At 41.5% G+C, this 15,618-nt stretch overlaps 1 protein-coding gene across 1 annotated transcript in view; it reads right to left on the bottom strand.

The window, feature by feature from the left end:
* Window positions 1–10,504, bottom strand: part of tspan33a (tetraspanin 33a) — a 40,104-nt gene extending 29,600 nt beyond the window's left edge. The window contains exon 1 of the mRNA XM_060903430.1: window positions 10,191–10,504. Within this exon, the coding sequence (XP_060759413.1) occupies window positions 10,191–10,286 (96 nt within the window). The 5' untranslated portion in view covers window positions 10,287–10,504. The remainder of the gene's footprint in view (window positions 1–10,190) is intronic.
* Window positions 10,505–15,618: the final 5,114 nt, after the last annotated feature.

Raw genomic sequence — 15,618 nt, 5'->3', positions numbered from 1 at the left:
GTGTAGACCAAGTTTAGCAGCTAGCGATTTTGCATTGAAATATGGATTTGTCACCTGAGCGCAATGTGGGAAACGATGAGTACTAATCCCATCAAGACTGGTGTTGCTACACCCTCCTACGATACATCTGTTAACCATTTTAATAATTACGTGATAACGTTGAAGAAATTTGCAGAAAACCACCAGGTCGTTTTCTCATAAACAAACCAGCGCTGACGTAGGATTCAGAGGGAGGCGTCCCGCATGCGACGTCACGAAAATCAATGTTTCCCGGGAAATCCAAATGCCAAGTTTTTTCAGAGGCGGACCAATTCGCCTCAAATGGCTGGATTTCAACTGAATTTTTCTGGTATTGCGCAAGGTAAAAAAATTGCACAAAATGCAAAATGTGATAGATGTTTGACCAAAGTTTAATATAAAATAAGAGAAGTACATTGATCTTGCTCCTGAATTTACCCGTGATATGCACTTTAATATTAGCCAATGTGAGAGAGGCCTTCAGTTGCTTAGAAGTTACCCTGGGGTTCTTTATGACCTCACCGACTATTACACGCCTTGCTCTTGGAGTGATCTTTGTTGGTCGACCACTCCTGGGGAGGGTAACAATGGTCTTGAATTTCCTCCATTTGTACATAATCTGTCTGACTGTGGATTGGTGGAGTCCAAACTCTTTAGAGATGGTTTTGTAACCTTTTCCAGCCTGATGAGCACCAACAATGCTTTTTCTGAGGTCCTCAGAGATCTCCTTTGTTCGTGCCATGATACACTTCCACAAACATGTGTTGTGAAGATCAGACTTTGATAGATCCCTGTTCTTTAAATAAAACAGGGTGCCCACTCACACCTGATTGTCATCCCATTGATTGACAACACCTGACTCTAATTTCACCTTCAAATTAACTGCTAATCCTAGAGGTTCACATACTTTTGCCACTCACAGATGTGTAATATTGGATCATTTTCCTCAATAAATAAATTACCAAGTACAATATTTTTGTCTCATTTGTTTAACTGGGTTCTCTTTATCTACTTTAAGGACTTGTGTGAAAATCTGATGATGTTTTAGGTCATATTTATGCAGAAATATAGAAAATTCTAAAGGGTTCACAAACTTTCAAGCACCACTGTAATAATAATAATAATAATACAGCACCATGAATGAACCATCGAATTGTGTAGTGTTGTGTATTTCACCTCAATAAATCACTGCATTGTCTTGTGACATTATTGTGAGACCAATAATGAGATACGCATTGCAATTACGATACATATTTATTCCTTTCTTTGACGTCGCATGCCATGCACCAGAAACATCCCCACATTCATTATGGTGTGACTCTGCTGGGTGCCTGGTGGACAGCAGTGAACCAGCACTTTCTCCTTACAGCACTACTGTAGAGTTACCATCCAAGATTATCGCACATAAGAACTAATCGATATTGATCTGTGGGAGTTTTAGATTATCTACAACTAAGGAAAAATGCTCATAATTGCTATTTAACTTTACGATGATTATGTTTACACGAGTGTCCAGAGTAATAAATCGTTCAGGTAAAAAAAGCAAAAAATAAAACTACGTTGCCTGCTATGAAAAAAAGCTTTTTTTCCATCAATATTTTTCGGAAAATATGTTAGTAAATAATTCTACTTTAATTTTTTTAAAAGCAAATTAAAAACCCATCTATCTGGATAAAAACCCATCTATCTTATGGAAATAAAGATACAGATTTCGTTGTCCGGTGGTGAAGTGTTTGAGATACGTTGTCTTGCACTTACGAGCAGGTTCCCTGTGATGGTACACGTACATCGTTCGTATGGTCGCAAAAGCCATCAACAATCAGGTCAATGCATTACCATATTCTCTTAAGTATGGAGCTCTGCTATGATTATTTGTCTCTTCAAGAGAGATAAAAAATAGACTGGTGGTGAAATTACTGTTTATAGCTGCTATAACGCAAGTGATAAGTTGTTTTGTGCATGTTCACCAACATTAACGTAAGTGAAAATGGATAAAATTTAAAATATGTCATTCTTTAATAAATAAAAAATGCTCGTGTTGGCAGGTTGCTGTGATATGAAAGGAATATGGAGTGCTGTTATAGGAGAATAATCGACCACGGGGTGGTGTGATGACCCGTTATGGGTCCTACTGGTATACTTATTATTTTTGCTCAGGATCCAGGAGTAATAAGTAATAACTCTATAGTTCAGCAAAGGAAACATTGCGTTTAAAGTGAGAAGACTTCAGCAGATAATTAACAACTGTATAACTTGTTTTTGTTGTTTCTGTGGTTTATTTTTTTTTTTACACCGATGGTGTTTTTGAGGAGCCATGAATCATTTGTGAACTCCTGCAGAATGAAAAGTACAGCACGGGGCCCCAGTTTCCCCCCAAAAAACAGTGTGTTGCACTTTTTGCATATGAATAAATGAGTCCTGTTGCTTAGCAACAGCTACAAGCTTTCAAAAGGTTGCAAAAGCAGCTTGGGAGTTTAAAAAAGCAACAAGGAGAACGAGGTTTGTCATCAAATCCTGCTGTAACCTCATTCAAATTTGAACGAGATAAACTAATAAACTTTTTTTCCCGTAATGTAGTGTTTTAAAAAATGATGACCAACATCCCCTTTGTTAACCTGGCACTCTTATTATTATTATTATTATTATTATTATTTATTTATTTATTTTTTTAATCAATATGTCAGTTCCATCCATGAGATTTACACAGCAGGATGCAACAAGCTTGTGTTTCATTTATCTTTATTTCAACCTTCAGAAATGGAAAAGGAAACACTATTAAAGACGATCCATCCAAAAAAAAAAAAAAAAACTTACTGTTCTTACCATAATGGTAAAATTTCTATATAAGGGTTAAATTAATGCACTTGTTCTAATATGTTATTGTTTTATAGGGACATGTACATCAGAAGCTCCAAAAACACTATATGGTCAAAAGTATCTGGACACCTGACCATCACCTCATATGTGCTTGTTGAACATTTCTTTCCAGATTTCGTCCCCTTTTTTTAAGTTATAATGTCGTCCACTCATCTGGGAAGGCACTAGATTTTAGGGTGTGGCTGTGGGGACGTGTGTTCATTCAGCTACAAGATCATTAGTGAGGTCAGACACTGATGTCAGGTGAAGAGGTCTGGGGTGCAGTCAGTGTTCCAATTCATCCTAAAGGTGTTCAGTGGGGTTGAGGTCAGTCAGGGCTCTGTGTAGGACACTCGAGTTCTACCATGCCTTCAAGGAATTTGCTTTGTGCACAGGGGCATTGTCATGTTGGAGCAGGTTCCAATGAAAGGAAACTAACACTATAGTGTAAAAAGACAATCTAGAAAATTGTGTGCTTCTAACTTTATGGCAGAAATGTGAGGAAGAACCACATCAGAGACCATCACGGTCAGGTGTCTAAATACTTTTGGGCATATAGCATGCATGGATTATTTTTTAAAAGCATGTATAATTACTGATAGTGATTTTTTTTTTGTGTGAGGAAAGATGCATTTAACATTTCTGGAAGGAGTCTCTAGTGTCGGTGTAGTTTTGTTTTTGGTAACAAGTTCTTTCCTTTGTCTTATAAACAGAGAGAGAGCGAGAGAGAGAGAGAGGATGGTGAGTAAATGACTGGTTATAGATGCTAGAAGGTGATAACAGAAACTAACATCAAACATGACTATAAATGGATAAAAACTCCAAGTTGATCTTTAAAGCTAGACTGCCTTTCTGATTTTTCAAGTGTAGGTCATAAAAAGAATTTTCCCCGACACCCAATTATTTTTGTTTAGTGACCAAAAGCTACTGAATTCAAACCACAGACTTCCAATTTTATTAGTTTTTTTAAAATAGAACAATTAATTAATTTATTTCCACATGGCCCTAAATTCTCTGCTATTTTTTCCTGCTTCACCATGACCCAATTCAAGATACTACGTCATGAATCACGTGGTGGGCTTTCCCCGTTCGCGCAAGGCATTGCGGGATACAAATTTGAAACAGGAGAGAAAAATGGAGGATGTGAGTGTGCGACATGTGAAATGTGAAAGACCGACTACAGTAACAGAAAGCGAGAAGAAAAGACGTTATGTTATATACGAAGGAAAGGAAATGCAGGACCAAACTAATAAATATGGGCGCTCAGCGAGCACCTCGGTGTGATCAGCTGTTCGTTTAGTGACAGAATGATGGAACTGTCAGTGCACGCTCAAAGGGAAACCTGTAGATGGCAGTAATGCAACACTGTGGATGCCAGCTGCCGTAAAACCCAAAAGAAGAAGAAGAAGGTAAACCTGCGCATGTGCACACGGACTTCCTCTGTCTGCTTGACTGCGCCAAGCGAGCGATTTCATGCACATTATTTGCTTTAATCCCCTCAAATTAAATAACTTCCCAGCCACAGAATGGCCTGATATTTTGAGATATCACAGAAATAAACATATATCACAATGACCACATTCCAGAGGGAACTAAATTTCACAGATTTTATGAAATTGAAAGGCCGTCTAGCTTTAAATGATTTGCCAAAAAAAGGGGGGGGATATAAGGAGAATAAAACACTTTGGGACATGCAGTAATAGGAAAATAATCTACATCTGGGTGGTAACAGTCACTGTACTTCACATCAGGCTGCATCACACAACCCAGGCATTGATTATTTTCCTATAACTGCTTGCTCTTAAGTGTTTCCCTCTTACCTAACTAACAATAAAATTGCTGTGGTATAAGAGGAATAAAACACTTCATGCCATGCTGTTGTAGGAAAATAATCAACTCCAGGGTTGTAACACTGCACCACCCTGCTGTTGAGTATTTTCACATCCTGTTGCGTTTTATTGCTTAGTAAATGTAGCACTGCAGTAAATCTGAGCTAATAATCTTGTCTTAATATCAGTGCTATGTCACATTGTTTAGACTGGCTAGATAATTATTTCAGGTTTTTCTTGGTACACGCCCAGATATTTGAAGCTGCCATTCCTCTGTATGACCCCTGAGGTTTGAGTCATTAGTGCAAGAACATTTTCAGCGGGACATGGACGTATAATTATGAATTATCTTCACATTGCACTATCACTGATTCTATAACAAATACAGTCTACATGATATCACACATATAACAGTAATCTTTACTTTTTGGAGGAGCTTTAACTCTGTTCTAATCTTGAAACTGTCCCGTTTATCTGAAACTCTAAGTGTACTCTGAGACAAAAGCGGTTCCTCAGGGGTTCTTCAGATGGTTCTAGCTTTTTAAAGAGGTTCTATTTGGACACTTTTCTGTGTGTGTGTGTATATGTTACAGGTCAAAAAATTAAACCTAGGTGATTTTTTTTTTTTACCTGGGTTAAATTTTTAACCTAGTTCATAATTTCCAACCTCGTTAAAATTTTGGATTATCTAAGATTCTTGAGAGGGGTTTTCTATCACTTCTTTTGTCTCTCTTTCTTCCATCCACTTCCTCTGAGGAAGTTCAGTCTTATTACATTATCAAGTAGTTTAAAATACAAACGCTTCCCAAACCCTAACCCTAGAAAATTCCACCTGACCTACAATTCTGACCTGTAACACACACACACACACATATATATATATATATATATATATATATATATATATATATATATATATATATATATATATATAAATGGGCTACTGGAACAAGACATCGATGGACGAGGACAGAAAATACGGATTTGCTGGAATGCTACTATACAAGCAATCCCAGAGAGAAGGGATACATGCAGTGAATGTGGGACCATTGGATACTTCGAAACCCACAATCAAGGCTAACAAAGAAACAGCTATTAGCCCAGTGTTCCAACATCCGTAATCAAAATCTACTATCACAACTAGAGATTAATGAAATACAACAACGATGCTACGGCAAGGGGGAGCCAGGAAGACAGGTCAGCGGGGAGATGTCATCATCCCCACAACCAGAGATTGGGTACCAAGCCCCAACAGCTAACAGCCTCAACACAAGAGTTGCTGACCTGAGAAGGAAGATCGTGACCCAACTGGAAACCTGGAGCCCCCGACGAATACCGAAGCTGAGTTGCCAAGTACCTTCAGAAGATCTACTAGTAGATGCGAATGCTGCTCTGAAGACAATCTCCACAAGAACCATCACTGAGACCAACAAGCTGATACACAGTACAGCAACAGTAATCATGGAGATGCTTGGACACAAGGTGGGCTCGGGACATAACAAACAGTATCCGCCATGGAAGAGACGATTAGAGGCCAAGATAAAGGCAGCACGGAGAGAAGTTAGCCAGCTAGCTGAACTACAGAAAGGGAACATGGTGAATAAAGGGGCACCCAGGAAGTACAACTCACTCTCCATACCAGAGGCACTCGAAACTGCCAAACAGCGACTAACAGCTCTGGCCACCCGGTTGAAGAGATACACCAAGGAGGGAGAGGCCAGGAGAATAAACAAGCTGTTCTCCACTGAACCAGCCAAGGTGTACTCTCAGTGGCAGGGGAACAACAACCGGTCAGACCCACCAAGAGCTGAGGTGGAAAAATACTGGAAAGACATATGGGAAAGAAAGGCATCACACAACACCGATGCCCAATGGTTAGTGGACCTAAGAGCTGACCACAGCAACCTCCCAGAACAAGAACCAGTAACCATCTCAATGGCAGACGTCCAAGAAAGAGTGTCAAAGATGAAGAGCTGGACAGCACCAGGCCCCGATATGATCCATACGTACTGGCTGAAGAAGCTAACTGCACTCCATGAACGCCTAGCAGCACAGATGAACCAGCTGCTGAGGGATGGAACCCACCCAGAATGGCTAACCCAAGGCAGAACAGTCCTAATCATGAAGGACCCCCAGAAGGGACCCATCCCATCCAACTACCGGCCAATTACCTGTCTCTGCACAACATGGAAGGCCCCGTCAGGCATCATTGCGGCAAAAATGAGTAAGCATGTGGCTCAATACATGAGCGAGGCACAGAAAGGAATTGGCAGTAACACCAGAGGAGCCAAGCACCAGCTACTGGTCGATAGAACAGTTGCCCGAGACTGTAAGAAGAGACAGACCAACCTGTGCACTGCCTGGATTGACTACAAGAAAGCCTACGACTCAATGCCACACACATGGATACTGGAATGTCTGGAACTGTATAAGATCAACAGGAACCTAAGGACCTTCATCCAGAACTCAATGGAAATGTGGAAGACAACCCTAGAGGCCAACTCAAAACCCACTGCCCAAGTCAACATCAAGTGCGGCATATACCAAGGAGATGCGCTATCACCACTGCTGTTCTGCATAGGCCTGAACCCCCTCAGTCAGATCATCACGAAGAGCGGCTACGGGTACCGATTCCGTAGTGGGGCAACAATCAGCCACCTGCTCTACATGGATGACATCAAGCTGTATGCCAGGAACGAGCGAGAAATAGACTCGCTGATCCACACCACCCGGATCTACAGCGATGACATAGGGATGTCATTCGGATTGGACAAGTGTGGCCGGATGGTCTCAAAGAGAGGCAAGATGATCCGGACTGAGGGGATTGACCTACCAGAGGGCAACATAGGTGATATCCAAGACAGCTACAAGTACCTTGGCATCCCACAGGCTACTGGAAACCATGAAGAAGCCACAAGGAAGTCAACCACAGCCAAATACCTCCAGAGAGTAAGGCAGGTCCTGAAAAGTCAGCTGAATGGTAAGAACAAGGTCCGAGCCATCAACATGTACGCACTACCAGTCATCAGATACCCCGCTGGTATCATAAACTGGCCAAAGGAGGAGATAGAAGCCACAGATATCAAGACTAGAAAGCTCCTCACCATGCATGGAGGGTTCCACCCCAAGTCCAGCACCCTGAGACTATACACTAAGCAGAAAGAGGGAGGCCGAGGGCTAGTGAGCATCAAGACCACGGTCCAGGATGAAACATCAAAAATCCAAGAATACATCAGAAAGATGGCCCCAAAGGATGAACTGCTAAGTGAATGTCTCAGGCAGCAGAACCCTGATGAGCGTGCAGAGGAGGAGGAGGAACAGACAACCTGGAGAGACAAACCCCTACATGGCATGTACCACCGTCAGATAGAGGAAGTGGCTGATATCAAGAAATCCTACCAGTGGCTGGATAATGCAGGACTGACAGACAGCACAGAGGCACTAATCATGGCAGCACAAGAACAGGCCATAAGCACAAGAGCCATAGAGGCCAGGATCTACCAGAGTAGATCAGACCCAAGATGCAGACTGTGCAAAGAAGCCCCTGAAACAGTCCAGCACATAGTAGCAGGGTGTAAGATGCTAGCTGGATCAGTGTACATGGAGAGGCACAACCAAGTGGCTGGGATAGTATACAGGAACATCTGCAACCAGTATGGAATAGAAGTACCCAAAGTCCCAATGGGCCATACCACAGAAGGTGGCTGCGAACAACAGGGCCAAGGTTCTGTGGGACTTCAGCTTCCAGACTGACAAACAGATCCTGGCTAACCAACCGGACATAGTGGTGGTGGACAAAGAGCAGAAGAGGGTGGTGGTGATAGATGTGGCGATCCCAGCTGACGCCAACATCAGGAAGAAGGAACATGAGAAACTTGAGAAGTATCAAGGGTTGAAAGAGCAGCTGGAACGGATGTGGAAGGTCAAGGGTTGCGTGGTCCCCGTGGTAGTGGGGGCACTTGGGGCAGTAACCCCCAAACTGGGAGAGTGGCTCCAGCAAATCCCAGGAACAACATCTGAAGCCTCAGTCCAGAAGAGCGCAGTCCTAGGAACATCGAAGATACTGCGCAGAACCCTCAAACTCCCAGGCCTCTGGTAGAGGACCCGAGCTTGAGGATGACATGGATACCACCCCCCCGCCGGGGGTGAGAAGGAGATGAGAGATATAAACTTTCCACAGAAGGACAAACCAAAGAATCATTTGGGCTGATCAATTAAAAGCGTAGATGGTTTATGCTTAAAGAAAAATAAAAATCAGATGTTTCACATGTGATCATGTTTTTCACTTGTGATTGTGTAATGTGTGATCATGTGGAAAAAGAACTAAAGTAAACGTGTGTGATAAATAAAATTATGGGTCCTAAATTTCACTAAAGTAAAAAAAAAAAAAATTTAAATAAAAATTCAGACATGTTCACACTAAAGATGAAAAAAAGTAATTTTTTACACTGATGGTGGAAAAAAACAAATTTCACACTAAAAGTGAGGGGAAAAATAATTTTTCATATTACAGATAAGGGAATAAAAATAGCATTTTCACCCTAAAAGATGAAAAAAGTCAGAAATGTTCACACTAAAGATGAAAAAAATTAAATTTTTTACACTGGGCGTAAAAAAAAAAAAAAATTCACACTAAAAGTGTGGGGGGGGGAATCACATTTCTCACACTAAAAGTGAGGAAATAAATCACATTTTCACACTAAAGAAGAAAAAAGTTAGAAATGTTCACACTAAAGATGAAAAATGTAATTTTTTTACACTGGGCGTGAAAAAAAACAAATTTCACACGAAAAGTGAGGGGGTGGGAATCACATTTTTCACACAATGTGAAAAAAATAATGTTTTCACACTAAAGATGAAAAAAGTCAGAAATGTTCAGACTAAAAATGAAAAAATGTTTTGTTTTGTTTTTACACAGGGTAAAAAAAACCCCAAAACATCAGAAATTTCACACCAAAGATGAAAAAGCCACATTTTCCACACTTACAAGTGGGAAAAAAATCAAATTTTTTATACAACTTGTGAAAATGTGAAGCATCTAAAAACCATGTGTGTAAATTTACACACGTGATTGATGTGATTATTCCCACATCATGTTCACTTCAGTAGCTCTGCAGCCTACATTTTTAGAAAAATTACACAAATTCTGCATGTCAATAATCACATTTTATGTGGAATTTTCACATTCAGTGTTTTGTTGTTCAGTTGGTTTTCTCACTTCATTTACTTGCACATGTAGGACGCATTATTTCACATGAAATGCACCTTCACATGCTCTCCCATGTTCCACACACAATCCCAGGTGAAAAACATGTGAACTGGATGCGAGTGAAGTTCAAACTGGTCACTTTGTGGATCAAGTCTTTCATGGAGATTAATGATTACTCGAGCAGCCAAACTTTAAAAGCTGTCCCTTCACAAGAAAAACAAAGCAAAGTGAGTTCACTGGATGTGAAGTGAAGGTCAGGTGGACAGATTGAGACTCACCCAGAATATGGTGTTGAAGAAGAAAAGTAAATATTTGACGACGGGACTGACAAAGGTGAACTCTTCATGTCTCTGCGCTGCTCCTCTTCTCCCCATGATCAACACTCCAGAGACTGTGGTCAAGTCCTGAATCTTCACTGTTCGAGAAGAAGAAGAAATGTAGAACTTCAGGGAGTTTCAGCCAGTGAGATGTTTCAGTAGCTCACAGGCGTGCCTTTGCCCCAAGGCGCACATTTTCTGCCTCTGAGCTGCTCCTAAACTTCAAACTCATTCACTTGAGTGTTTGTTATTTCCGGACTGGTGTGTGTGTGTGTGTGTGTTTTACTGGGTACTCCTCCTCCTCCTCCTCCTCCTCCTGTTCTTCACATTAGTAAACAGTTTAAAGCCTCCTCTAAACACATGCTCCTCTTGATTTTTCCTGACAATATGAGACAAGGATTTTTGTGCATTTCTGATTTCCCACCTATGCAGATAAATATCCTAAAAGTAGGTGACTTTAATATTCTCCTTACACACTCTTTAATAATGCAGTGTAACATTATCCTTTTCTTCCAGATTAACTTCAAAGATTTACACTTCCTTTAAAAAAAACAATGGTTTATTCATTTATTATTTGAAGCTAAGTGAAAGAATGTTTTCCACATCATCATCATCAGACCTAACTTTGATGAAACACTTGTGTAATAGCGCCCCCTGTTAATTTGTGATGTCTGTTGAGTAGAACATTCACAGATCACCTGTACACCTTCATGCAGGTATCTAATGAGCCAATCATGTAGCAGCAGAACAATGCAAAACGCCATGCAGATGCAGGTCAAGAGCGTCAGGTTCATATCAAACATCAGAAGGAAGAAAAAGTGTGATCTGTGTGACTCATCGTGGTATGGGTGTTGGTTTGAGTATTTCAGAAACTCCTGGGGTTTTCACACACAACAGTCTGGAGAGTTTACACAGACAGAATGGTGCTTGTGGACATCTCTGTGAGACACATTTAGATTTATCGTTATATTTGGTGACTCATCTTCTGAGGATTATCATATGACTATAGCAGTGGCGGCTGGTAGTCTTTCAAACAGGGGAGGCTGGTCGGTTACGATATTTCCAGATTTTAAAAGAAAAAACATCAATTTTGCCCATACTCTTGCCTCTGATCTGGCTGATTGTTGGCAGCGTCACAAACTGTGAAATAACAGGTTCTTTTGGCCCATTAGCCTACTGTCCAATATACATGATGGTGGTGTTGGGGGGGGGGGATATTTTAACATTTTATATTTTAAAATTGTGGCATGTTGTTTAAAAATTGATCATTATTGAAAGCATTATTGTTAGCATATTGCTTATCCTACATGCATTTGAGCGTTGAATATGGGTTACGATGTTGCATGGTTGTCAAGACATGACGTTACGCGTCATAAATGTAAAACTTCCGCGCTAGCGAGTGACTGTGACAACGTGTAAACAAACATGGCCGCCAGGTTTGCTTCGTTAAATACGGAAGATTTTGAGAGAATTTTGAAAGAGAAAAGACGCGTTGAACACCCGAAAGGAATGTGTATGTAATATTAATAATAATAATATTGTCTGACTTTTTTTCATGGTCTATCAGATATATTCCATTCAGCTACTCGTCTTCGACTCGATCAGTATCATGCTAGCTGAATGGAATATATCTGATAGACCACTCAACACCAGCCAATATTATTTAAATATGTCACTCAGATCCGTGATGTATTTCATATGAAAAATACAAGTTTTTCACCACGAGAAACCTCAGCAGTAGAGCTGGGTGCCACACATTTCATTCAATGACACTTTCCCTATATTTTACTTATTTTGACTGAGAAATGTTTTATTGACAATTTTGATAACCCTTCACTTTTAATCCAGGTCTGTGGTGTGAAATGTTCTCGGCTGTGTTTTTGTTTAAAGATGTTTTCCAAATTGTAGCTGTGTTTAATTCATATCCAGAAATATATATTCCAATATAATATACTCAGCATAAACATTTTAAATAGATTCTATATTTTTGGTCCATCCATGACATATTACTAAAGTAGCCTATTTACTGTTGTTGATGTGGGTCACTTGCTGTTAGCCAATTCACTTTCTCGTACCAGGAGAGCTGAAAGGAACGAGTATTATTCCCGACCTTTTTCACCAAGTCAATTTGAGGCGTTGGTCTACCCTGCGCTTTAATTTTTTCCTCGAAAGGAAGACTGGCAAATGGCTTCGCCAAAATTAAATCAGCAATGCTTGGCATCCGTGCGCAGCTTTCTTGCTAGCTGACTAGCCCCCTCAAGTTCAAGTTCAGTCACTCAAATAAACGAAATTTCTGGAACTAAGATAGCAAACTTGACAACACTATATTTACACTTTATTTACAATGAAAATATATACAAACTAAAAAAGCTGGTAGAAACCGTATGTAATGAATGAAATCGAAACATAAGCTGATCTCTTACAATACACCACAGCACTTGCGAATCCGCATGGGACTGAACTGAGATTCACCGCTGCCTGTCTATATTTGAAACGAGCTGTCAATCAAAGAAAATATCCATCCGCTTTCACCAATCACCAGTCTCCTCGCGGAAACTGCCATGTCCCTCCCATGTGAGGCTGGGAGTCCGTGGGCGGGCGTTTTCGCAGTATTTGTCCAATAACCGTCTTGCATTTTGAGATTGAAAAGCGCATAGCTCCCAAATGCCATTGAAGTCCACTGAGGCTGGGAGTCCGTGAGACTCCGTGGGCGGGCATTTTCACAGTATTTGTCCAATAATCGTCTTGCATTTTGAGATTGAAAAGCGCAGAGCTCCCAAATGCCATTGAAGTTCACTGAGGCTGGGCTGCATCGCGCTGTCACGAGGGGGAAAAACTCACGCACACATTAAAGTTATAATGGAATGATTTCGCACTGTAGTGGGTTGAGCACATATATTTCTATGATTCTGGATCTGAAATAGCAATGTTATAAGGTCGGCTATAACATAAGCCTAGCGCAATTCATCCTACACGATGTTCGTCATTTTTTGAGGAGGCTGAGCCTCCCTCGTTGTCTTAGAGCAATCACCCGTGGACTATAGAGTGACGTCAGGCCCTGTGTTTTGCATAAGTATTCACCCCTCATTGAACTTTTCTACATATTGTCCAGGTGTTATTACAATCTTGAACTGAAATGGACTTTATACCAAACAACTCATAATACTGAAGGCTGAGTATTGGTGGTGAGTTTACTGCTTGGCCTGTGTTTTGGTAGCTGGTCAGACTAAACTAAATGCATTTATATACTGTAAGTAAAATAAAGTCATGATTGCATGAGTCACTGTGGAAAAACCCTTAAATTAATTAAGAGGTGAAATACAGAGTCTTGCAAAAGTATTCATCCCCCTTGGTGTTTGTCCTGTTTTGTCGCATTACAAGCTGGAATTAAAATGGATTTTGGGAGGGTTAGCACCATTTGATTTACACAACATGTGTACCACTTTAAGGGTGCAAATTGTTGTTTTATTGTGACACAAACAATAATTAAGATGAAAAAACAGAAATCTGTAAGGTGCATAAGTATTCACCCCCTTTCATGTGAAACCCCTAAATAAGAGCTGGTCCAACCAATTCACTTCATAAGTCATATAATTAGTTGATTAAGAGCCACCTGTGTGCAATCAAAGTGTCACATGATCTGTCACATGATGTCTGTATAAATCCACCTGTTCTGGAAGGACCCTGACTCTGCAACACTACTAAGCAAGCAACATGAGAACCAAGGAGCCTCCAAACAGGTCAGAGACAAAGTTGTGGAGAAGTATAGATCAGGGTTGGGTTATAAAAAAATATCCCAAACTTTGAATATACCACGGAGCTCCATTAAATCCATTATAGCAAAATGGAAAGAATATGGCACCACTATTGAGGTATTTCACCTGACGTCACAGGGTCACGTGACGCCCCGGTGTCCACCATTTTGGACGGCAAGCTAGCTAATGTCAACAACAGTAGCTAGTATGTTACTGTAGCAATATTTACGTTCAGTCATTTGGATGACTGTTAAAACCTTTCAGTCTCAAGTTTTTCCTTTACTGGATTTACTAGTTTACTGAGCTAGCGCGCGATGGCTCCCGGCTCGGACGGAGAGCGCGCGATGGCTCCCGGCTCGGACGGAGAGCGCGCGATGGCTCCCGGCTCGGACGGAGAGCGCGCGATGGCTCCCGGCTCGGCCGGAGAGCGCGCGATGGCTCGCGGCTCGGACGGAGAGCGCGCGATGGCTCGCGGCTCGGACGGAGAGCGCGCGATGGCTCGCGGCTCGGACGGAGAGCGCGCGATGGCTCGCGGCTCGGACGGAGAGCGCGCGATGGCTCGCGGCTCGGACGGAGAGCGCGCGATGGCTCCCGGCCTGGCCGGAGAGCGCTAGCTCAGTAAACTAGTAAATCCAGTAAAGGAAAAACTTGAGACTGAAAGGTTTTAACAGTCATCCAAATGACTGAACGTAAACATTGCTACAGTAACATACCAGCTACTATGTTGTTGACATTAGCTAGTGCTAACAGCTAGTTGCTAGTACACTGCTACAACACAGACACCGACCCTAATAATACAGTTCTTAGTCATTGCCTGGTAACAGCAAATTTATAACGGGCCATGTCTCAACAGACTAAGAAGTTATTTCAATGACATTTAATAACATTTTGTTTATCCTGAGGACCGAAAGTAAATGAAAATGTGAACAAACCTTAGCTGTAATAAGATGGCGACCACCGGCTCCAGGGACGACCCGCATGTTACCCGCATGTTGTGTAGGCATGTTACCCAGCCTGACACAAAATATTTGTAGGCATCCAAACTCTTATACGCTTTCAGATCAATACCTGTGTATGGCGATGGGTTTTTAACGACATAGGTATACAGATCATGTGGGCCGAAGTCAGGTAAAGACGAGGGCTTCGTGTACTTCCGTACGTCAGTGAACAATCCTGGTGGAAGCAGGTAAACGTCGTTCTCTAAGCCTGCTAACCTCAATTTTTGCAAATACCTCTCCCTCTGCTCGCCCTGTAAATGCCCTACATCACTGGATAGTGAAGGTGTTTTCTGCATCTCGCTCCTTTTTCTTTTGTTTTTCGTTTGTCGCCTTCCTCGCATTCAAACTGATTCGAGCCGTGCCGTCCAAAATGGCAGCATCACATGACTTGGTCACGTGAGTGAAATACCTCAATAAACCTGACAAGGGAAGGCCCCGCCCACCAAAACTCAGACCGGGCAAGGAGGGCATTAATCAGAGATGCAGCAAAGACACCAACAATAACACTGAAGGAGCTGCAAAGATCCACAGCAGAGATGGGAGTCTCTGTCCATAGGACCACTTTAAGCCGTACACTCCACAGAGCGGGGCTTTATGGAAGAGTGGCCAGAAAACAGCCATTGCTTAAAGTGCTGA

This window comes from Neoarius graeffei, chromosome 21, assembly GCF_027579695.1.
Source record: "Neoarius graeffei isolate fNeoGra1 chromosome 21, fNeoGra1.pri, whole genome shotgun sequence".
NCBI lineage: Eukaryota > Metazoa > Chordata > Actinopteri > Siluriformes > Ariidae > Neoarius > Neoarius graeffei.
Note: the sequence above shows the minus strand (reverse complement) of the source record. Positions and strands in the feature narration are given on the sequence as shown.